General features: G+C 42.3%; 1 protein-coding gene and 1 pseudogene across 4 annotated transcripts; one reads left to right on the top strand and one right to left on the bottom strand.

The window, feature by feature from the left end:
- Positions 1–6,831: 6,831 nt before the first annotated feature.
- Positions 6,832–13,739, top strand: LOC118549895 (pre-mRNA-splicing factor SYF2-like; annotated as a pseudogene). Its single transcript, XR_013447619.1, has 7 exons — positions 6,832–6,979; positions 7,154–7,318; positions 10,309–10,433; positions 11,400–11,517; positions 11,608–11,698; positions 12,605–12,703; positions 13,421–13,739. The product of XR_013447619.1 is annotated as a pre-mRNA-splicing factor SYF2-like (transcript).
- Positions 13,740–18,555: 4,816 nt separating this feature from the next.
- RSRP1 (arginine and serine rich protein 1) lies at positions 18,556–23,126 on the bottom strand. 3 transcript variants are annotated; one of them, XM_036115032.2, is made up of 5 exons: positions 22,939–23,121; positions 22,166–22,755; positions 20,923–21,074; positions 19,594–19,677; positions 18,556–19,014 (listed from the first exon to the last, which is right to left on the bottom strand). In XM_036115032.2, the coding sequence occupies exons 2-5, from the start codon at positions 22,692–22,694 to the stop codon at positions 18,895–18,897; spliced, it is 885 nt and encodes a 294-aa protein (XP_035970925.2). In that variant the 5' UTR covers positions 22,695–22,755; positions 22,939–23,121; the 3' UTR covers positions 18,556–18,894. The 3 variants fall into 3 exon arrangements, 1 of the variants encoding a protein (XP_035970925.2); XR_004924445.2 differs by having other exon boundaries at positions 18,885–19,014; positions 19,594–20,278; positions 20,504–21,074; positions 22,939–23,126; XR_004924447.2 differs by having other exon boundaries at positions 18,885–19,014; positions 20,504–21,074; positions 22,939–23,126.
- Between the last annotated feature and the right edge of the window lie 1,529 nt (positions 23,127–24,655).

Raw genomic sequence — 24,655 nt, 5'->3', positions numbered from 1 at the left:
TGCCTTCACCTCGGAAGGAAAATAATATACATAGGCAGTTATATCTCAAGGTTACACTGAGAGCCCTACTTATTTACCCCAAATCTTAAAAGCAGACATAGCTGATGTAACCTCCCTTCAAAATTCTACTTATTACAATATGTGGACCACTTTCTTCTTTGCTCCCCTTCATAAAGAACTTGTTCAATTGACAGTATCCAACTGTTAAAACAGTTAGTTGGAAAAGGACATAGGTAGCAAAAGAAAAATTACAATTTAAAATACCCCAAGTCGGCGGTGGGGGAGAAAAAAATAAATTAAAAAAATAAAATACCCCAAGTTAAATATTTGGGATATGTCACTAGTGAATAAGGATTTCTCTTCAATCTTGAAAGAATAAAAAGCACTGGCTCCCTTCCCCTTCCTCAAACCAAACAACAGTTGTGGGAATTCCTGAGATCAGCTGGATATTGCCAGAATTGAATTCCTAATTTCTCTGCTATTGCTCAATCCTTAAATTCCTTACTTAAGGCACCGTAACCAGAGCCCTTCCATTGGACTAAATTAAACCAACAGGCTTTCGAGGAGGTGAAACACCTTGCTCAATCCATGCTCTGCGGCACCCCAAATTATCAATTGCCCTTCTTCCTCTTTGTTCACAAACACAAAGCTAATGCTTTAGGAGTTTTGACAGAGAGACATGGAGACCAACACAGGTCTTCAGGGTACTCCAGTCAGCAACTGGACCCAACGGCTGAAGGACTGCCACCCTGCGTGAGAGCTCTAGCAGACACTGCTGTTTTGTCAGAAGACACAGAAGAACCAATCATGAATTCCCCTGGATCATTTAAATTTCACGTTTGGTGAAAGCTCTCATCTGCTAGCAAATGTACTTCTTCTGACATTCTCCTGCTGTCACCTTCAAACATCTCTGTGACCAGATGTCACTCTTTAAACCCAGCTACTCTTTTTTTTTTTTAAGGTTTTATTTTTAAGTAATCTCTACACCCAATGTGGGGCTCAGACTCATAAGAGATCTTGATCTTGGGGTTGTGAGTCCAAGCCCCACGCTCCACTGACCAAGCCAGCCTGGCACCCTTAAAGCCTGCAACTTTTTTGCCTCTTGCCTCTGATGAGATTCCTCGTGACTATATTACTACAACTGGTCCACTGTGGACTCGTGGACTAGATCTTCAAGAAAGCCCTACCAGAAATGCTGAATAATTTGGTTCACTGACAATTCTTATTTAAGGGTTAAAACAGGAAAATATCAGCAGGATACTCTGTAACCAGCTACAGAGAGAACTGAGGCTCATCCTCTACCTGAGGCCTCTGCAGCTCAACATGTTGAACCGTTCTCATTTCTTTTGTATAGTTGACACACAACGTTAGATTAGTTTCAGGTGCGCAACATAGTGATTCAACAAGTTTATAAGTTTTGCTGTGCTCCCCAGAAATGTATCTACCATCAGTCACCACGCAACCCTATTACAGGACCAATGACTACATTTATTCCCTATGCTGTACCTTCCATCGCTGTGACTTATTCATTCCATAACTGGAAACCTCAACAGGCTGGACTTTTGACCTGAACTAGAGCTTGCATTCCGGCAAGAGACAAATGTCTGATATGACATAATGATAGCAGGTATGCGTTTGTGGTGCGCATGGTTTTGGTATGCTTTCGAAACAACAACGATTTTTAACCTCCTCTGGCCAAAAGATTAAAAATAGCTTTTATGCGTTAGAACTATTAGACTCTATTCTATTACCAAAGTCATTAGCTAAAATTAAAAGTCCTGGCCACTCTGCAACAAACACGGAGAAAAGCAAAGGCAACCATGTATCACACCCTGCCGCAAAAGCTGTAGCTTTGCCAAGCTGTTCTACCCTAAAATTAATGTTCACTTCAACCGCTATTGGTGATTTAAAACAAATAACTAAGGATGCTCAACAGAACGCCACCTTTAAGGAAAAGAAAAGACGATCAAATCAAATTGCAAATTTGACTCGACTATCCATCTTTGGTCTGGGTCAGATGCATGGCCTGTCCTTCCTGATTGTGCACAGAAAACTACTCCAAAATTAGTTCATGAAATGACCCACTGGAGCACAGAAAAAATGATAAATTGGGGAAAATAATACTTTTTGGAACCCTTCCCACAAAGCTGCATCTGAAATCTATCAGCATTGTCCAATCTGTCCAAAACATAAATCTGAGAAACCTATTCACAATTCCATGGGGCACTTCCCACTGCCTTCAGGACCCTTTGAGGTATGCCAATTGGATTTTATCCAGCTGCCACCCTCTCAGGGATGTAAATATGGGTTGGTAATGATTTGTATGTATGCCCATTGGGTAGAAGGCTTCCCCTGTCACAGAGCCACTGCATCAGCAATAGCCAAGTTATAATTAGGAAATATCACTCCCAATGGGAGAATCCCATCTGAATTGCACAGCAATCGACGGACGCATTAGTGGGCAAATAATTAAGACAATTTTGATATTTGGCCTATTTTACATTTTCATTAGTAGTCAGGATTGGCAGAAAGGACAGATGGTATAATTAAAACCCAACTAGCTAAATTTAGAGAAGGCTTTAACTCACCCTGGCTTAAGTTACTGCCAATTATATTGTTAAATTTAAGGTGCACACCTTTCAAGAAACATAAATTATTGTCCTTTGAGATCGTACCTGGGAGACCTATGAGATTAAGTTCAGGAGTTCATGAACCTTTATTAATTAAAGGATAAATGCTTGAATATTACAAGGGGTGATAGAGGCCTTAAAGAAAATGCATGCTTGGTAGAAAAGTTCTTCCACAGAGTGCTCCCAGGAGACAGACATCCTACAGGACCACCTTCAACCTGGAGATTCTGTCTACTGGAAAAGACATCTCCATAAGGATCCTTTATAGCCTCAATGGAAAAGACCCTACCAGGTTACCTTGGACAAATCCTTGTGCAGTTAAACTCAAAGGCATTGATTCTTGGGTTCATGGTTCCCATTTAAAGAAAGCTCTAATACCTGGTGGGCAATCCATCGCTATCAGAAAATTAAAACTTATGCCATCCCAAAAGCAGGTGACATCTGAGTAGACAGCTATCCCAAGGCTCTGGACCAGGCCTGTATATTACAATTTCAAAAAAAAAAAATTTTTTTTTAAAGATTTTATTTATTTGACAGAGAGAGAAACAGCGAGAGAGGGAACACAAGCATGGGGAGTGGGAGAGGGAGAAGTAGGCCCCCCGCGGAGCAGGGAGCCCGATGTGGGGCTCAATCCCAGGACCCTGGGATCATGACCTGAGCCGAAGGCAGACGCTTAACGACTGAGCCACCCAGGCGCCCCACCAAAAAAAATTTTTTTTCATCATACTTTATACTCTCCTATTCCTCTTATCCTATGATTGTTATACCAGCTCTACTATCCAAAGTTTTATTCACACATGTAACCCTGATCCTTGCATTTCTGATTGTAGAAATACTTGTCTATATTGGGGAGTTTTATGAATACTTAGGTGCCTAAATACTTAATATTTAAGGAAACTTGAAGGCTATATGAGCATTTTATAGGATGATTAAGCCAGTTGAAATATTTGCGATATTCCTCCTTCTGATTGGAATTCTCATGACTTTTGATCTTTGACACAAGGTCAGGCTTCTCTGCTGGTGGTAAAATACCCTCTTTAATAAACTCCAGTTCTTTAGAACTGGTTTAGGTTAACACAGATACAAATGTGAGTTTGCCTCACATTTGCTCCCAAAGCCCTGGAGCTCTTATATTAATTTCCCCAATAGAGATGGGCAATAAATCCACAGAAAATTCATAGCCCAAGTACAATCATATAATTTTTAGAAATCATTTGGTTGGGTTTCTGTCTATCCTATGGTGTCCAGTCATGGACGGACAACTGATGGAAATGTCTTTCTGCAGTAGACACACTCATTTGCCAAAAATAAAAATCAATCCAACTGTTGAATATGTGGACAGCTTCCTCTCTCTAGCTTGTTAGAATTACCATGGTGGATACTACCCCTTCCTGGGGGGTGGTTGGAAGGTCCTAATGCAACACATTAAGGAAGAACATGCTGAGATTGGTATCCTTAGTACATCTGACATCAGTAATCCTGATCCAGAAGCCTGGCCTACAGCACACACTATTAATGACACAGGACATAAGTATTCTTCTTCTGTTAACCAAACTATGCAGGCAGCCCACCAACTTGTTAACCAAAAGAATCCTAAAAATATGACTGTCAGAACCATGGTTGGCTATACCCACATTTGGGATGGATTTATGTGGTTTACCCCAGGATATGAACATTTGAACACCCAGGCACCCCTGTGTTGGGAACAACAACAACAAAATCACTCTAAACAGAACCAACCCAATTACATCCAAGATGTGGGATGGATATCTGGAACTTTGTGAGCATTCTGTTATACTGAAGGAAAGTGACTGGTCTGGCACCGATAGGTCACACTGTCCAGGTGTTTACTGAGCAGCCCTGAATGGAGCTCAGTGGTTATGTGGCATGGATCTTAGGCCATGATTTCCACGTGGATGGTTAGATCATTGCACCCTGGCTTTCCCTGGGCATGAGGGAGAATTCATCCCACTGTCTTTGTTCTCTGTGTTGGCCAAGATGTTATGATGTATACAGAGGCTTTACCAAATTTACCCAACAAGCTTTAATGACAGCCAACAAAGAGTATTGTGTGTTCTCACCCAATGAATCTGCTATCATGTCATCTTTACTAAATCGTATGAGAAAACAAATAGATGCCCTAAGCAATCCTTGTACATAAGTCATTTTATATCTGTGCAATTGCACCTGTAGCATAAATCCCCAGAAGTGTAATAGCTGAGTCAAAGAGTAAACGCCTTTGTAATTTTTATAAATATTGCCAAATTGCCCTCCCTAAGGATTGTACCAATTTTCAGTCCTACATGACCTCTCCATTTGGTCTGGGTTTCCTCAAAGAATGGTGACTGGGTTCAAAAAACAAGCATCCCAAAAGAACCAGGTGGAATCTGGTTCCCCTTTTATGACTTAGCCTCAGAAGTCACATAGCGTCACTTCTTCCGCAGTCACATATTCAAGGATTAGGGGTATAGATCTTACATCTCCTTGGGAGGTGTGTCAGTGTCACATTGTAAGAATAGCACATAGGATGGAAGATCTTTCATCTTGGGAAATTCAATTGGCCACACAACTTGTTCTGTTCTTTGTTACAAGCTTATAAATCTATGTAAAGTATAACTTGAACAAAGAGCTCTTCTAAGACTTCAAAGAATGATGAAATTGTTACCATGTCCCGTGAAAAGAATTGTGCTAGATATTTTGTTTGCTCCTTTAGAACCACCTTCCACCAGTGTCCACTCTGTTCTGCACCCACGAGTGCTGGCCTCTATGGACTGCACCAATAAGCTCTCTTGTTTATGGCTCTCTTCTCATTGGATCCTTCCAATGAGTGGCACCTACAGAAGATAAGAAGTCTGGGAGAAATGAGGTCAGGATATTTCTTCCCTGCCTGGATTATGGGCTGGTTTCTTTAGTCATGGCTTCCGTCTGAAGACCTTCTCCTATCCTATCTTTCCCTCACCTCTTTAGGATTACGGGTAGCAATGGCTTCCCCCTGCTGCTAGCCCTGGAATGCTTCACTTTCTTTTGCTGGTTTCTCTTAACCCAGTCTACAACTTTGTAAACAGTCCCTTCATTAAACTCTCCTTAATTATGTGGTTTCAGTTTGTAGGGTTCTGACAAAATATTTTGTAAAACCTGTAATTCTGATGTGATCTTACTGTAAATAATTTTGTCACTGACATTTCTGTATTCCTAAAGAATGTAAATACATGTAAGACTCCTCTGTCAAATCATCCATGATACAGAAAAAATAAAGGCCTAGATTTGCTTCTTTGATAGCAGTTAAGAAATTTGTCTCATTTAAATTAATGGCATTAAACAAGAAATTCCACATGTATTTAATTACATTTATGTAAATGCAACAAAGAAGAAAGTATGAAGAGCTATAAGAGGGGAAACTGACTCTTCAGGTGGTGGAGGTTAAGGCTTCCCTGAAGAAAGACATTTAAGAAAACCGCAGGCAGGAGAGGGGCACATCTAATGCCAACCGGTAAAAGTCAGCAGTTACTCATCATTTGCTATGGGCCAGGTACTAGTCACAGATACTTCACCCATATTATCTAATTTGTCCTCAAACTACTCTGTGACATGGGTATTGCTTTACTGTCTTTTTCATAGATGATGAACCAAAGAATAGTTAGTAAATAAATAAGAGCGATTATACAGTTCATTATTGAATGAGTGGACAGGTATATGAAGAATGCTGTTCTGTGCAGAATTTTCAGAAGAAAGTCAAAGCCTCAAATTAATCCAAGAAATCTTTCTGCATCACGAAAATGCTCCAGATACCAAATAATCCCCAACCAATCTGTTCACTCATTCAACAGTATGAAATTAGTTCATACCCTGCACCAGATACCGTTGGGGCCACAAGGAATCACCTGTTCCCTTGGAGCTCACGTTGTACTGAGCGGGGCGACAATAAACTGCTAGGCAGGGATTAAAACAGGGTGACGTGATGGTAACCGTGAATCTGCTTTGTATTTGGTATTCAGAAATCTGAACTATAAGGTCCGTCGGTTAATGGGCACAACTTGTGCTTTGGGTCGCTTTCTCACAAATTTGGTGGTTTACTCCCTTTTCCCCTCTTCCTCCTCTTTGCCGTCCCGACGGCGCTGACGCCGGGTCTCTCCTCCGGTTTTACCCGCGCCGCCCAGGTGTCGCTACTCCACGCCCCTGCGCGCAGGCCTGGCCCAATCGGATGCCGCCCAGGGCTGCGACGGGCGGTGATTGGTTCCTCATCTCCCGGGAGACGCAGAAAGGGGCGGGGTTTTCCCCCGAAACCTGCGGCTGCAGGCTGCCGGAAGTGAGCGAGAGAGTCGGAAAAGTTATTTGTTGTCGCCGGAAGTGTAAGGGCTAAAGCGCAGCTGGTTGATGGCCGCTGAGGCTGAGGTTGAGAGGGTGGGTGGCAGGCTTTGCCCAGGGGTTGGGGATAAGGGCGTCTGCGGCTAGAGGTTTGGCCTAGACGTAGAGGCGATGCCAGGGAGGGAGGCGCCCACACCGTGGGTCGGGACGGCGGTGAGGGCTCGGCCCGGCCCGGCGGGACCGGCGGGGAACCGGCCCCGGCCGTCCCGCCTCCAGTCGGTCCTCCTCGCCGCAGGTGCGGGTGGACAGCGCGGAGAAGGGGGAGCTGCCCGCCCAGAAGCACGAACAGAGGCTGCGCATTCCGGGCGCTGCCCCTGAAGCGGGTGAGTAGCCCCGGAGGAGCCGAGACCTGTCACCCGGGCGGCCCGTGCGCGTTGCTGGAGGGACGAGCAAGCCGCACCAGCGCGCCTGACCCGCGGTGCTGAAGCAAGATCTTTCCCGGTGGTTTCGACCCCGGTAGCACACTGGAATCACTCTAGAACTTTTTAAAAATGCTCATGCTTAGGTCTCACTTCTAGAATGTCTCACTTAATCCGTTTCTGGACCCAGACACTGGTTTTGTCTGTTGTCGCACAGCAGGTTGGCCACTCACTCATTCATCCTAACACCCTCCTCCCCACTCACCCCCGGGCTCCTAGTGTGCCATAACCAACTAGATAGGGTGGATACAGTGGTAAGTGTGGTAAGACTCCTGTCTGGTTATGGAGGCAGGTCCATAAGCAAAAATTACTCCACGACTTGGTAATTGTATGTTAGAGGGAGGAACAAAGTGCCTCGGAAATTCAGGGAAGAAAAAGACAACTAAAGACTAATGGGACAGGGCGCCTGGGTGGCTCAGATGGTTAAGCGTCTGCCTTCGGCTCAGGTCATGATCCCAGGGTCCGGGGATTGAGTCCCACATCGGGCTTCCTGCTCCTTGGGAGCCTGCTTCTCCCTCTGTTTCTCTCTCTCATGAATAAATAAATAAAATCTTAAAAAAAAAAAAAGACTAATGGGACAGCTAAGCTGCTTGAAAGATGAGTAGGATATTATCAGATAAGTAAAGGAGTTGGGGAAGAGGTATCCAAGCAGTAAGAACAAATGCAAAGGCAGAGTCCTCATTAGGGTGGGAGGCCTGTAGGCAGCGGGGGACAGGGTATGTGTGAGGAGTGTAGTTATCTGTATTTGCCCAGAAAAACTCAATTTAAAAGCTAGTCAGGCACACATACTTAATTTGAAATACTGTGTAAAGAGTAGGCTGGATGTTATGTGAAGAAGTAATAATATAATTCAAACATCATGCTTTTGTAATCTTTAATAGATCACTGGATCTAGGTAATCAGTAACTGCAAACATCACAAAAAGGGAGAAAATCAGAGATTGTGTGTCTCCTGATAGAAGTATATAACACTAGCTTCATATAAGTAGACTTGTTAAATATGACCTGAACTGAATGGAACCACTAGATCTAATGACCAATTTACAAGAAATACAGGGGTCAACGGAGCCTGTTAAAGGACATCATAGGGAGGCAGCTAGCACTTTGGGAAATAGGACAGTCAGCCTGATCATTTTCACAGTCCTCAAAAGAGCAAGGGTAAAAAAGATGGAGAAGGAAACTGTAGATTAAATAAAACTTAAGAGATGTATTGACTAATCACAATATATGGAACTTGTCTGAATTCAAACTGTAAAAAATAATGAACACTTGAGACCATCAGGAAAATGTGAACATTACAGGATAAGAATTAATTATTTTGGGAATGTGATGGTGGTATTGTTAAAAAGGTATCAAAGGGGCGCCTGGCTGGAGTATGCAACTCCAAAACTATAAAGCTCATGAGTCTTTCATGTATCAGCTCCCTGTTGAGCAGCCCAAGTCATCTGGTGGAGTATGCAACTCTTGATCTTGGGGTTGTGATCAAGCCCCACATTGGGTGTAGAGATTACTTAAAGGAGATATTAAAATATTCATAGATAGGGGGAAAAAACAGCCAGAAATCAGGAAATTTGGTCTTGATCTAACTCTGCCACTAACTCTGTGATCTAAAAACTTTCTCAACTTCATAAATATTAGATTGGAGTCTCTCTCCCATCACCTTCACAGTTTATACATGTGACCACCTGTCCACTTGCTCAGTGTTTATCTTTAAATTGCTGTTTAAATGTAATATTACTATTTAAGATAGGAATTTTACATTTTTATGTCTTTACATGTTCTCTTTTCTTTCTTTCTTTCTTTTTTTTTTTTAAAGATTTTATTTATTTATTTGACAGAGAGAGAGCAGGGAGCCTGATGTGGGGCTTGATCCCAGGACTCTGGATTCGTGACCTGAGCCGAAGGCAGACGCTTAATGACTGAGCCACCCAAGCACCCCTAGAGGTTCTCTTTTCATCTTTTCTGTTTCTGGGTTTTTTTTGAGTTTTTTGTGTTTTATTTGTTTTGGGTTGGGGAGGTCATTTTGTTTGATTTGGTTGGGAAAAAAGATTGTTTTTTTTCTGTAGCTTCCCATAGTCGGAAGGATTTTGTGGGTTGCATTCTGATGGTGTCTCCTACCCTATTTGTGTGTTTTTTTTTTAAGATTTTATTTATTTGACAGAGAGACACACCGCGAGAGAGGGAACACAAGCAGGGGGAGTGGGAGAGGGAGAAGCAGGCTTCCCACCGAGCAGGGAGCCTGATGTGGGGCTCGATCCCAGGACCCTGGGATCATGACCTGAGCTGAAGGCAGACGCTTAACGACTGAGCCACCCAGGTGCCCCTACCCTATTTGTTTTTAAAAGGAGGTGTTAGGAAAGGTGTTTTCAGAAGTGTTAAACCCATTAGTTGCTGAGAATTTGTCTTGGACCCAATTTGAATTAAAAGAGACATGAAAATGGAATCACCTTCTCAGTGTGTGACTCAGTGTCGTTCAGTAGCATCTAAAATCCTCTCAAGTCTCTCCAGTCAGTGGAACTCACGCTGTGGGAAGCCCTGTTTCAATCCAGTCCTAAAAGACTTGCTTACATCACACAGCCAGAGAGTAGTCAAGTCCATATATCCCTCAGGTCTTCTTACTTCCAAACCATAGCTCTTTCCATCCCTACCACCTGGTTCCTTGAAAGTAGTAAAAGAATATTTAAAGTTATAGGAATAGGTGTTGACTTCCTCATCTCACCCTCCATAAAATTCCCCCAACACGAATACAAACGTAAAATTCTCTAGTGGCTCTCCGCCGTTCAGGATAAAATCCAAAGGTCTGCTTTGGATGCCTGCCATACAAGAAGACAGGTAATGTCTATTTAGATTTGTTTCCATACCTGTGTCGACAAACTTTGTGTGTTCTGGTGGTAGAATGAAGCTCGAAAGTTAAATCACCAGGAAGTTGTGGAGGAAGATAAAAGACTTAAATTACCTGCAAACTGGGAGGCTAAAAAGCTCGTCTGGAATGGGAGCTGCAGGAAGAAGAAGAGAAAAAAGTAAGTACAATTCCACCATCCTCACAAGCTGTGGATTCCAGGATTCTCTTGTGTTTTGTCGAGGCAGTATATGGCATGGAAGGTGAGCACTCTGGCTCTGAGAGAGTTGGAAGACTAAAATGTGTAAAACACGTAACAGCAGTGCCTGGCACGTAGAGTGGCATAAGCAGTGGCTATTAGAGTAAGAGCCTAAGCTACAGTAACAAAAGCTCCACCAATAACAAACTATAGGGGCGCCTGGGTGGCTCAGTCAGTTAAGCGTCTGCCTTCAGCTCAGGTCATGATCCCGGGGTCCTGGGATCGAGCCCCACGTCCAGCTCTGCTCAGAGGGAGCCTGCTTTTCCCTCTCCCTGCCGGTCTCCCTGCTTGTGCTCTCTCTCTCTGTGTCAAATAAATAAATAAAATCTTAAAAAAAAAAAACAAAACTATAAAGCTCATGAGTCTTTCATGTATCAGCTCCCTGTTGAGCAGCCCAAGTCATCTGGCCTGATCCAACTGCAGGGGAGGTTGGGAAATGGGCAGCCATGAGCTAGGAAAGGAGGGGAAAAAGGATTTTAATGGATACCTAATGTGTCCACCATGGCTGTTTTTGGTGTCAGTGTTATAGAGGTTTTTGGTTTTTTTTTAAATAAGAAATGCAGCTCTGATGGGTTGTTTTTTTTTTTTAAGATTTTATTTATTTATTTGAGAGAGGGAGAGGGAAAAGCAGACTTCCCGCTGAGCAGGGAGCCTGATGTGGTGCTTGATACCAGGACTCTGGGATCATGACCAGACACCCAACCAACTGAGCCACCCAGGCAACCCTAGATGTATTACTTCTTACAGATCATAGCAAATTGCACACAATTTTCTTTTCAAGCTAATCAACTTAAACAGTCTTGATAGCAGTCTTTAGGCCTCTCTTGATTTTAAAGGGATCAAAGAATTATATAAGGGAATAAAACTAATGTTTTTTCCCCTTTTTAGGAATGTGCAGCAAGAGGGGAGGACTAGGAGAAAGTGAAGCTGCTGGAGATCAGTGCAGAAGATGCAGAAAGATGGGAGAGGAAGTAGAGGAGGAAAAACCCTGACTTGGGATTCTCAGGTAAAACTGGCTTTTACTTTATTGAATGGGCCTCTTAATAACAGGTCTAATAATGCCCAACATCTAAAATAGTCTGGATTCTCCTTTTAGATTATGCTGCTGCTCAGTTACACCAGTATCATCGGCTGACCAAGCAGATCAAACCTGACGTGGAAACTTATGAAAGACTGAGAGAAAAACTGTAAGTGATTTAATGGTATATTCTTAGCATGTCACCTGGAAGGACTTGAATTTAAGAGTGCTGATTCTGGAGCTTTGCTTCCTGGCCTTGGGTTCCGGCTCCACCACTTACTAGACGTGTCACAGTTTTTCTCCCTGTTTCCTCATCTGTATACAGGGAATAATAGTGCTTACCCCATAGGGTTATGGTAAAGATTAAATGAATTCATCCCTACAGTGTACTTAATGTTTGGCACATAGTGCTGTATGCAGTCTCATCATCATGATTACTGTTGTTGTCACTGTGTCCCTTACCTATGCAGGATATCTACTTTGATCAGGTGCAGTAAGCAGTGCTAAGCTGCACTTGCTCTTTCCCTAAGACAGGTAATGTGCTTAAGATCACAACTTTTGTTTTGTTTTTTTTTAAGATTTTATTTATTTGACAGAGAGAGAGAGAGCAAGAGCAGGAACACAAGCAGGGGGAGTGGGAGAGGGAGAAGCAGGCTTCCCGCTGAGCAGGGAGCCCGATGCGGGGCTCAATCCCAGGACCCTGGGACCATGACCTGAGCCGAAGGCAGACACTTAACGACTGAGCCACTCAGGCACCCCAAGATCACAACTGTTTTAATAGGGATAGTGGAGTAGAGTAGAGAGAGCTCTAAATTATTCAGAGCACACCATGTTCTCATTCAGGCTCTCTCACTGTACGACTTGGTTGGGTGAGTCCATTAGCCTCTGGTCCTCAGCTGGTGCCTCACTTGAGCACTAGAGTAGGTGATTTCTTAAGTACCTTTTTTCAGGTCTGATTTCTATTTCTTTGAAATCAGATATGATCCCAGAGGTTTCCATTTTTGACCACTAAACATTGTCTAGTTCTGCTGGTATAGAATCTTTATAGTGTTACTTACACTTTGCTTTTTCTCAGTGGAGAGGAGTTTTACCCGACATCCAACAGTCTCCTTCATGGAACACATGTACCCTCCACAGAGGAAACTGATAGGATGGTCATAGACTTGGAAAAGCAGTAAGTACTATCATGCAGCCTTAAGTTTTAGTACTGATTTCATGCCTCATGACAAAATTAACTGTGGTCTTGAAGTGTAGCAAAAGGTAGAAATTAAGGAATGCCTGAATTACTAGTTTGAAGAGTGGTCTCATCACTATTACTTGTATATTTGTGTTTGAATAGGGTAATTATTAGGCAGAACCAGCAGTATATATATAAATTCTCTCAAAGTAGTGTAATGTCACTGCCCTTGTATTTTCAACATGAACTTGTGTTCCCAATCTTAAAACTAAATCGTCTGACAGTACTATTAACTTATAAAATTCATTAAAGTTCAATGAACATATTTCTTCAAAGAATTTTTTTCTGAAGAGATTTTCAGTCTTAAAACCAAAAAAGAGGGGTGCCTGGGTGGCTCAGTCGTTGAGCATCTGCCTTCGGCTCAGGTCATGATCCCAGGGTCCTGAGATCGAATCCCACATCGGGCTCCCTGCTCAGCGGGAAGCCTGCTTCTCCCTCTCCCACTCCCCCTGCTTGTGTTCCTGCTCTTGCTATCTCTGTCTCTGTCAAATAAATAAAATCTGTAAAACAAAAAAAAGAAAAAGAAAGCAGCTTAGAATTTTGTATATATTTCCCTTACTGATTCTACTCTTAGTTAACTATTTGGGCATGTGTTATTAAAATCAAAAAAAGAAGGCAATTTTGAATTGTGTCAATTTTTTTTCCTTCCTCCAGAATTGAAAAACGAGACAAGTATAGCTGGAGACGTCCTTATAATGATGATGATGCAGACATCGACTACATTAATGAAAGGAATGCCAAATTCAACAAGAAAGCAGAAAGATTCTATGGGAAGTACACAGCTGAAATTAAACAGAATTTAGAAAGAGAACAGCAGTCTAATCTCCTTTAGGAACTGTTTTGACTGCCAAATTGTAACAGTAAACCAGGACTATTACCTTTCCTTTTATAATTTGTAAAGTGTTCTATGACTATGTATTTTCATGCTTATATATTTATTATTCACTCATTTCAGAAAAAAAAAAGTCATGTATTTATGTGTTCAGAATGTGTGCTTCATATGTGTACCCTGCTGGGCTTAAAACTCCTAGCTACAAACGTGAGTCATCATCATCCTTATATTTGTCATATGTTTGGACTTGACCTAGAATTGAACTTGGGAGCTTCAGAGATAGAATGCTAAATTGGGACTAATTTTTCTTGTAAGCTATGGTAGGTGGTGAAAGGAAGGGAACAGTGGCTCCTGGAAATTCACCCTGGCCAACCCTCTCCAGAAGTAGTCACAATTAACAGGTGCTAGCCTATCCCATGCTCTACCCCGGGGCCCAGGTACATTTATGGGGCAAGCCCAGAAGGTATGAAACTGATCCTCTAATGACATTTTGTAAATACACCACTTCCAAAAGCAAATTTCCCATGGAAGAAAGTAAATTAAAACATTTGGTCAAAGTATTATTAAAACTTACATAATACAATTTTTTTTAAAAAACCTAATTGAAATTTTAACCTTATTTCAACTGTAACTGAAAAATGAGGGCATGTAGTTTGAGTAGTAATTATGGGAAATACAGGACAGAAAACCTGAATAAAGGAGGTTATTTGTTCCAGTTTATATGAAAAGAAGAATAGGACTGGTATCAGTAAGTTGGGCACACCAGTAGCTCTGATTTAGTGAATGATGGGCTGATTAAGATGGTAATGTAAGTGCTACTAATAATGGTATATTCAATGTACTGTGAATAGGGAAACTTTAATGTTGTACATTCAAATATAGAATGAGATAGATCTATATATACTAACATGAAAATATGCTCATATCCAAAGAGTTTGTATAAGGCATTAAAAAAAAAAAAAAAAAAGTGGCACCGGGGTGGCTCAGTCGTTAAGCATCTGCCTTCGGCTCAGGTCATGATCCCAGGGTCCTGGGATCGAGCCCCGCATCGGGCTCCCTGCTCAGCGGGAAGCCTGCTTCTCCCTCTCCCACTCCCCCTGCTTGTGTTCCCTCTCTCGCTGTCTCTCTCTGTGTCAAATAAATAAAATCCTTAAAAAAAAAAAGAAAACCCAGGGGCACCTGGGTGGCTCAGTCGTTAAGCGTCTTCCTTCGGCTCAGGTCATGATCCCAGCGTCCTGGGATCGAGCCCCGCATCGGGTTCCCTGCTCGGCGGGAAGCCTGCTTCTCCCTCTCCCACTTCCCGTGCTTGTGTTCCCTCTCTCACTGTGTCTCTCTCTGTCAAATAAATAAATAAAATCTTCAAAAAAAAATTAAAAAAAAAAAAAGAAAACCCAGCATGTACATCATACTATATATGATTGCCTCTGGGGAATGAGAACAGAGGCAGTAATTTTGACTTCCTTTTAAAGATAATGCAAGGGAGGGACCCCTGTGTGGCTCAGTCAGTTAAGCGTCTGCCTTCAGCTCAGGTCACGATCCCAGGGTCCTGGGATCGAGTCCCGCATCTGGCTCCCTGCTCCTTGGGAGCCTGCTTCTCCCTCTGCCTCTCTGTCTCTCATGAATAAATAAAATAAAATCTTTAAAAACAAAACAAAAAACAACCACACAACGTGTTTAAAAAAAAAATAATTCAAGAGACATCTGCCTTCGGCTCAGGTCATGATCCCAGGCTCCACGTAGGGCTCGTTGCTTAGCGAAGAGCCTGCTTCTCCCTCTGCCTGTGCCCCCTTCTTGTGCTCTCTGACAAATAAAAATCTTAAAAAAAAAAAAAATATAGTAATTCAAGAAAGGAAGCCTGGGTGGTGCAGTTGGTTAAGTGTTCCACTCTTGGTTTCAGCTCAGGCCATGATCTCAGGGTCCTGGGATTGAGCCCCATTTCAGGCTCCCTGCTCAGCATGGAGTCTGCTCGAGATTCTCTCCCTCTCTCCCTCTGCCCCTCCTGCTAGTGCTATCTCCAAAATAAATCTTAAAAAAAATTCAAGACAAATACACACCTATGCTGCCGTCTCCTCAAAAAAACTAATCACCTGTTTTATTTGGCTCTCCAGTATTTACCAAGAAAACATTTAGTACCAGCGTACTAAGGGAAAAGAGGAGGGAAAGATTAGTAAGGACAGGTTTCATAGACATCATAATCTGGATTTAAAGGAAAAACAGGAGCACCTGGGTGGCTCAGTTAAGGGTTGCCTTTGGCTCAGGTTATGATTCCAGAGTCCTGGGATCAAGCCCCACATTGGGCCCCCTGCTCAGGGGGTAGTCTGCTTCTCCCTCTCCCTCTACTAGACCTGCTGGTGTTCTCTCAAATCAATAAAATCTTAAAAAAAAAAAAAAAAAAGGAAACACGGATTTCTCCAGAGGAGAAAAGCACTCCCCAACAGTCACTGCTGCTTCAACCAGAAGAGCAGATGTCAGTAGGATTTGAGGATTACTCTGAAGGTGACTGGGTGGATGGTCAAATAGGCAATATTGTAGAAGTTCAGCAAAGGAAAGGTGCATTTTGAAGAGCGCGGGAGTAAGCACTGGAAACGAACTCGGGAAATTCTCAGTTAGTAGATGGTAGAAGGCAGCATGGAGGAAATTGCTAAGAGCTTGTAGAGAGAGAAGCAGGCCAAGGATACAATCCATCAGTGGGCAAAGGACAAAGAGCCCGTGTAGAAAATGGAAGAGGTCAAAGGAAATAAATGCATGTAAATCCCTGCAAGAAAATTTTGACGAAGGACTCTATAGAGAAAGAGTGAAAAGCACTTGTTAAGACCAAGTTTTATTTTACTAAATAAGCTTAAGAGAGGTTTTCAGCAAAGAAAACGAAAGGGAAGCATGCTATGGTGACTTAAATACAGTTCCTCTAGTTCACACTTTAAGAAAAAAAGCAAAGGATTTAACACCTGAACCAATCTAGGGATGTGCTTTCCAAAATGGTGGCCATCCACCATATGTGACTTTAAAAGTGGCTAGGACAAACTGAGGTGTGCTTTAAGTGTAAAATACATGATTACAATACCTACTACAAAAAAAGTAAAATGCCACCAATTCTTAGAATATTGAAATGACATTTTAGATATACTAGGGTAAAAAAAACTTTCACTAATTCTCTTACCTTTTTCAATGTGGTTCCCTCATTTTCACTGGACAGCACTGAATCTAGTCTCTTGGTATAATTTCTCACCATCGGCGCCATCTTGCTATACCGTCCACCACTTACACAGTAACAGGGTATTACACCTGGGCAACTGCATCCCACTTACGTAATGACGGCCAGTCTGGCTTTACACACACAGTACATTATCTTCTGTGTTACAAAGCCCAGGACAAACTAACCACCATAGACCTGGCCAGACCCAACAGACAAGGTGAACTTAGACAAGAACACTGTTAGTACTTGATGGGGCAATTATGGAAAAAAAAAAAATGAAGAATATAAACCATATTCTTTTCAGGACACTAGATAAGAGAAAATGAGCCAACAGACCAAAAAATTAAAGAGTATGAAATAGCTAAGCCTCAAGCGTGCTAATAGACTGAAAAAGCTAATGGTGAAGAATGCCGAAGGTAAAAATCACTGCAGAAGTATCAGAAGTGGTAATTAGCCCAGACCATTCTTATATAACGAAGGAGTTTGGTTGAAGAGTTACGGGACTTGTCCAGTCACTCAGCTGTTCAGGGCTAGTATTCAAATACGTGTCATAATCAGAGCAGCAAATGCTGCTACCAGCAAAATGAAGGTAAGAGAGATTATCACATCATTAATTCTTTTCCAAAGTCTCCCTCACAAGGAAACCCTCTGCAACTTTGCTAAGGATACCAACTAAAGATACTAACAAGGTGTTCATATTAGCCACATTCTCAGTTGCAACTCAAATCCTCATGTTTTATTGGATTTGGCTGTAACCAGGCCAGCCTACCAATGTTCTCAGGTCTCCTTAGAATAAAAATGAACCTACTGCATAAACTTTCGTACTTCTTTAGAAGCATGTCCCCCTCCTGGTAACTACTGTTAACCTAGATGTAAAATGGACACGTTCACCCAGAGCAGCAACCTTTCTCACGGAATTTTCCGTTCGTTGTCCATTTAAATTTTTCGTAAGGTCAAATTTTATTAGAGCAGCTCTTCCCCATACAATGTTTTAGGATACAAATATTCTATTATCTGTACTTTCCAGTAACAGCCACTAGCCTTAACACTTCAGAAGTGGCTAGTATGACTGAGAGGCTGCATGTAATCACATGTGGCCAGTACTGATTGGAAAGTACAGGTAAAATACTAGACAGCACAGCTTTAGTTAACAGCAAATTAAGTTCCACCTGAGAACCTTTGTTACTGTCCCTTCTACTTAAGAATTCAGGACTTCTGCCTGCTCATTCATATTATTTGAGTGTTTCTTTTCCTGAGTTATTTGTTTCGTATCTAATATTCTGCCTGTCCTGTTTACCTTATCATCCCTATTGGAAATCTATTTCCTGAGACTACACGAGTTGGTGGCAAAAGAGAAAGCAAGTAAGAAAAACATACTTCAAAAAAAAAGGCGTAATAAAGAAATGCAGCTAAACTTCACAGATTGTAGAGCTCAATGAGGCATTCCATTTCTATCTCTCTGGCTGAGTCTCCTGCCCTAAAGCTTGTAGTTTAACTCGTCCAAGACAATACTATGCCAGAATTCCATAAATTTTAGGCATAACTTCTCAAATTTAAACGAAGACCCACATCAACTGGTGAATATTAAGATTCAGCTCTGGGGTGGAGACTTTGAGATTTAGCATTTCTCACAAACTGGGTAAGGTCAGTGAACCCTATGCCGTCAGTCCATGGATTTGGATTTGGGATTAGCAAGGCTTTAAACAAGAGACACTTTATGCTTCTTTAAGATTATGTAATATATACATACATAACAAAGCGACACAAATTTAAACAAGAAATTTATTAACAAATATAAACAAATCAATTACTGTTCTTATAAATTTTGCTTTTACATAAGTAATCGATATTATACAAAACATTTACAAGTATATGTACAAGACTCCCACCTGTATGAATCCTCTGGTCCACGTGTGTTATCTCTTATCTATAAGAAAAATCTAAAATGTTAATATTTAAATATTAAAGATTTACATATTTCTTTGTCATTGTTTGTAATTGCAACAATTACCACTAAATGACTCCCAGAGATGGAATAATGCTAGGAACACACACTTGCAATAAAGTGCATTTCAGCCAACCTTATACATTAGTTTTCTTTTTTTAGACAGGTACCCACAGTCCATATGGACTTTTTTTCTGGTCTATTTTGGGGGATCCTGAAGAGGTCTCTTCAGCAGTAGCTTTAGCGGATTTCTGAAGCATTGGCTTTGCTACAGAATTCTGTAAGAGAAGAAATTCTTAAGTCAGCTATGCAAACACATACTTGTACTCAAAATACTTGCTTTTTACAAAATATACTAAATAATTCCATTAAAGATTAAAACTTGAGACACCATCCAAAAGCAAAGAATGGACCCCATATTTATCACATGATCCAAATTGTAAAGCCTACTTTAAAAACTACTAGGAAAAATCAGACATGTGCAAAGTTTATTACAAAATAATGCATTGAAAGAGTTTTCAGTTTTGTTTAAACCCTTGGCTGATTTTAAAATATTCTGATTACAGCGTTTTCTGAGATGTGCTTTCTAAATAATTCAACAAGTATAGGAGGGATGTGTAAAAAAGTAAAACACTGATATCAAAAATGTGAGTATCAGATACAGAGGGAGCCCATATACTGGTCACTTGTAAAAATGGTACAAAAAATTATGAAAGGTTTATTCTATCTAAAGTGGCTTAGTATACCCCAAAGTACCACCACAAAAACAATGAGCCTTCCAACAAAAATAAAAGCCCACATAATAGAATTATGTCCCTAAGTCCAATTTTGAGTAGTCAATGCCTGGATATACTTACGTTAGAGCTAAAAGCTATGCTTTTTTGCTGGGAAGGCTTTTCACTGGGATTTTTAGTTCCATCTTCTGCTTGTCTTTCCAACAGCTAGAACAGGTAAGAGAAAAAATACTTTAAAAAAACCATACCCTTGGTTTACCATACTGTATAAAATGCAGCCCAACCATATATAAATTTAGTTGTAGAGACACAAATCGACTTGGATCTAATCATATACTTAACAGCCTAAACGACGTTAGTATTCCAGCTTTCCCCTTAACAAAACTGATTCAATAATCAGCTTAAGACACTCTTCCCCAATAAAATAGTATTATATTCCCCTGATGCAAATTCAATTAACTCTGAAAGTAAAGTCATACCAGAAAATACCTAGTTTCTAAGAACTAAGGCGTCTGCCAGTTGGAAACCTAATCATCTGAAAAAGCAACTGGACTAAGATCTTGTTCATTACTAAATACTTAAGCAAACCCACACCTGGGTTTGAATGATAGGTTTATCTAGAGAACATTTTTCCTATCTTAACTGATTCTATCAAACTCATAACTACCTTAAACCTTGAAGGCTATGAATTTTATACTTTAAGACCACAGTGCAATTTGCCAATGCACATCCTGGACATTTCTGGAAAATTATAATAAACTTATCTGCAAGTGAAGCAGGCCTCTTCTTCTGTAATCTCTCAAAACATCTGGAATATATTGCATATATTATGAAAGGGACATCTGTATCACAGATGTCCCACATTACAAAATGTTTAAAAAAAAAAAATTGTCTTCAGTATCTTATCAAAATAGTACCTATCCCAAATTCTAGCATGCACATGGATCTACCAACAAAAAACTAAACTTTCAGTGTGTGAACATAAACTTCAAATTAGTAAAACCTCTGATGTTTTTGCCCATGTATCAATTACCAACAGATTTTCTTCATCAATGTCTGGAGACCACATTCATGATTTCTATAAGACAGAAATAAAGCAGATAAACTATACTGTATGTTGAATACAGAATTTGTGGTAACATAATGCTGCAAATGAAAACTACAGATAAAATACTCTGTAAAGGCTAGTTAGAAAAAGTCGATAGGTACATAGAAATCGCCAAATACCACCTACAACTATGAAAGTAATTAATACTGTGTCACATGAAAATGAAGATCACTAATCTCCCATTTTCACGAGGGAGAGACCTTCTCTAGAGCTGCTATTTTGATCTTAATTATATTTAGGCTTTCCAAGAAGCACTCTAAAATAAATCAAAGAAAAATGGCCAATTAGATCTTTCCAACAGTAGCTTTCTGAAGATTTTGTTTGGATAAACCTAGAATACTTACCTCAAACGTTGCACCACTGTTTGGTACAGCTGTTCCATGGTTCGTCTCTTTAGATGCAAGAACTTTTCTGAGACTAGCCGGCAAGTCAAAGTTAGCTGTCCCTAAAGCTTTTGCTGCATTGGCTTTTGCTATTTCTAACAGCTCCATTCGATCTACAAAAACAAGACAAGACATTCGTTAATCCTGTAGTACATTTCCCCCAAAGACTGCCCAATCACAAAACAAGCTTGTATTTTCTTTAGATTAACAATAAAGACATTTAAATATTTTATTTTAGTGGGTAAAATACAGCTGGAATCACAAAAACAAAATTCTCTACCTCATTCTTTTGCTAAGAAAAGCAAGCAAGCATCCCTAAATAATCTCAACAACTGGTTTTCAGTTTTCCTTACCAAAGGCCTGAATTTCCTAATTGTTTTCCCTTTCTCTTCAAATGTGTTTCTCTGAACATATCAAGTTTTTTTTGTAATAGATTTTACATATGGCCCAATCATCACAACTAATGAACCAATGCAGATACAATCCATTTTCAGACTCCTATGAGTTTTAGTTTACATGTCTTTTTCTGTTCTGTGATCTTATCCAGCATTAAAACAAATCATCTGTATTAAAATACTGGAACTGCAGCGCCTGGGTGGCTCAATCGGTTAAGCGTCTCCCTTCCGCTCAGGTCATGATCCAGGAGTCCCAGAACGAGCCTCCCATAGGGCTCCCTGCTCAGTGGGAAGTCTGCTTCTCCCTCTCCCCCTCACCGCACTCATGCTCTCTCTCAAATAAATAAAATCTTAATAAGTAAAATACTGGACCAAAATCCAGTTGTTCCAGTAACACGGTATTGAGGGAAAAAGTTGATACTCTTCTTCCCGCTCAATAGATAACAAAAGCTTAAGGAATAAACTACTGAGTCACTAGTAATACCTAGAAAGGCTCCGCCGAGAAGGGCCAGCCACTAGGAAAAAGGATTTCCTCCACCGCGAGCTGTTTAATACCACAGTCGACTTCTAGTCCCCAGGGGAAAAGAACGTCCACTTTAAAACTGGGCACCAAAAAGAGCGCTTTTAACTGCTCTTAACCTGCTTATGTGTCCCTTCCCTCTTTGCTCCCAACGAAACTACGAAGATTACAGGCACCAAAAGCAATGGAAATAGCCACACTACACGGCAACTCTGGTGCGCCCGCGTACTCGTGCTGTCGCCAGCCACCTACAAGGATGCGCTGGAAAGGTTCGCGGCAGATGACTCACCTTTCTCACTCAAGCGAAAAGGGGTGGGGCTCCGCGACCTGGTCCGGGAGCTGCCCCTCCATCTTCTGCGTTCCTCCGGGTACACGGTGCGGCCGAAGCCGTAGTAGCGCCGCCCCCGCGGCAGCGCGTAGGCCCGTCGGTAATACGCGCGTCCCCGCGAGCCGGACCGGCTGCGAGAGCGAGGCCGCCACGGCGACCGGCGGTATCTGTTGGACGCGCCGTAGCGCCTGTCCCGGTACCGGCGGCCGCGGGAGCGCGAGCGGCTGCGCGAGTAGGAGCGCGAGTAGCGCCTGTACTTGCTCTGGTGGCGCCGCCTGGACCAGGACCTGGACCTGCTCCTCCTTCGGGGCCGGCTCCGACTCCGCGACGACGCCCGGCTCGAGCCGCTGGAGCGGGACCGAGAGCTCCCAGAAGACGAGCGGCTCCTGGACGCCGAGGACAGGCGGCTGGACCGGCCCGACCGAGACGTCGAGGGGGACTCCTTGTCCTGCGGCGAGCCGGGCCACAGGTCGTTCACGTACTGAGACATCTCGGCCCGAGGCTGCAAACTTCCCTCCGTCTCTCAGGATCCCCACCCGGAAACTAGGCGCCTAAGAACAACCGGGGGGGGGGGACCGGAAGTGAGTCGCGCGGGCGGGCCCCAAGCCAAGAAACTAACCGAGCCGCTCCGACTCCCAGAAGTGGCAATCCCAAAGGCCAGCCTGCCCGCGTCCCCTTTGTGCGTCACCCCCGCCTCACGTACCTGGGACCGACCCCTTCACCAGTAAACTTACCACCACAGGCCGCCAACGCCACACCGAAGGCCAAAGGAAAGGACCAACAGAGGCCTTCCTTTCCGAAGCTGAAGATGAAGAGAGGCCTTTCAAAGCGGCTCTTGAAAGACAGATCCTCGACCGCTCCCTCCGACCTCCGGACGCCGACGTCCGCAGACGCGCCTAAAATACCAGAAGCTGACGCGCAGAGCATGCGCAGAAACGTTGGCGCGGTGGGCGTGGCTCCCCTCTCGCCCAACCGCCGCCCTTTCTCCTCTCTTCCCGCGCCCCGCCCCGCCCCGCCCACCTTGCGCAAAGCCCTGGATGTGCATGCGTCATCGTCCCCCGGGGGGGCGGGGGCGGAGCTGCTGCATCCGGGTATCCGTGGGCATGTTCATTGTTGAAACTGGTAGGGTGGGGGATTTTCGCGCGACCCTCTGCTGGGCGGGTGCGGACTGGGCCGTTGCCTCCGCCCTCTGGGAAGTTGCAGAATCGGGCTGAACCTCCCTGGACCCTTCACGGCCACTTCTTCCTGACCAGTGCCGGGCTGCGGACCTCCCAGGATCTCTGTTAGTGCAGTATTAACTTAGAAAAGGTTGCTTATGCCCATGTTTTGCCTAGTAAAGGTTAAGAAAGTTGGATACAGAAATGCAAGACACCCACAGTTGATCTATATATAACCAGGGGGTCAGAATGACTGCTGAGAAGTCAAATCCGAGGACTCTGTGTTTGGTGTTGGGGATTAAACAATGGTGACTGTTTTATTTCCGGGGATTTGTAAATGGGATACATTCCGAACATACTTAGGCTTAATAAAGCATGACAATTGCCTTGAAATAACTTTTCTTTGAATGAACTAATCACATCTGTAAATAGTCATTATATGAGCTTCTTTGCAAGTCAAGAGTGGCGGTTTTACTAAAGTTACTTTCTTTGGAGGAGATACAAATAAATTTTTCTCTTGTTCATCTTCAGCCCACATCCCCAAACAGGCAAAGAAATGGAGGGGATAAAAACCTTATCACAGAATCTGCACCCACCCATGTAACCTGCCTTGGCACAGTCCGCAGTACCATCCACATCTCTAGGGAAACATCGCGATGGAAATCGTTCTTAAGGAAAGAAATGTTTCTTTAGAAACGTTTTTCTAAGTGGTATCACAAGTAAACTGAGAAGACAGAGTGCACAACTGCCAGGAACTTTTCCTGAAATTTCTCATGAAGCTGTATGAGTGGACAGAAAAATAAAATGAGTTTCAGATTTGAAAAGTGTAAAAAGGATGTGTTGGGGAAAAATAGGATGATGGAGTCTGGAGCTTTCGGTTATTAAAAAGGAAAGGGTGGTAGTCTCTGTAAATGGTTCAAAATATCAGTTAAATGTGTTCCTAAAATAAGGTGAGTAGAAAAATCCTGGATGTTAACAGAATATTGGAAACAATGGAATATGTTACCTTGCCCTTGTGCATGATATTGGTATATTTGTATCTAGAATATGTGTAAGTCTACCTAAGTGCAAGAAATGTGTTTCTTTTTTTCTAAGCAATACAGTCTTCTCTGAGTATCTATCCCTTCACTTGATTCAAAATCCAATTTTGCTTATCATTAAAGCATCTTGCACAGAATTTGTAGGCTAATTCAGGTAGAAATGACATCTTTACAAATAGCACATCTTCCCATCCAAAAATGTGACCCTTTTCTACATTTATTTAAAATTGTTTAGGTCCTTCACTGTGATAGGC

This window comes from Halichoerus grypus, chromosome 5 (assembly GCF_964656455.1).
Source record: "Halichoerus grypus chromosome 5, mHalGry1.hap1.1, whole genome shotgun sequence".
Lineage (NCBI taxonomy): Eukaryota > Metazoa > Chordata > Mammalia > Carnivora > Phocidae > Halichoerus > Halichoerus grypus.
Note: the sequence above shows the minus strand (reverse complement) of the source record. Positions and strands in the feature narration are given on the sequence as shown.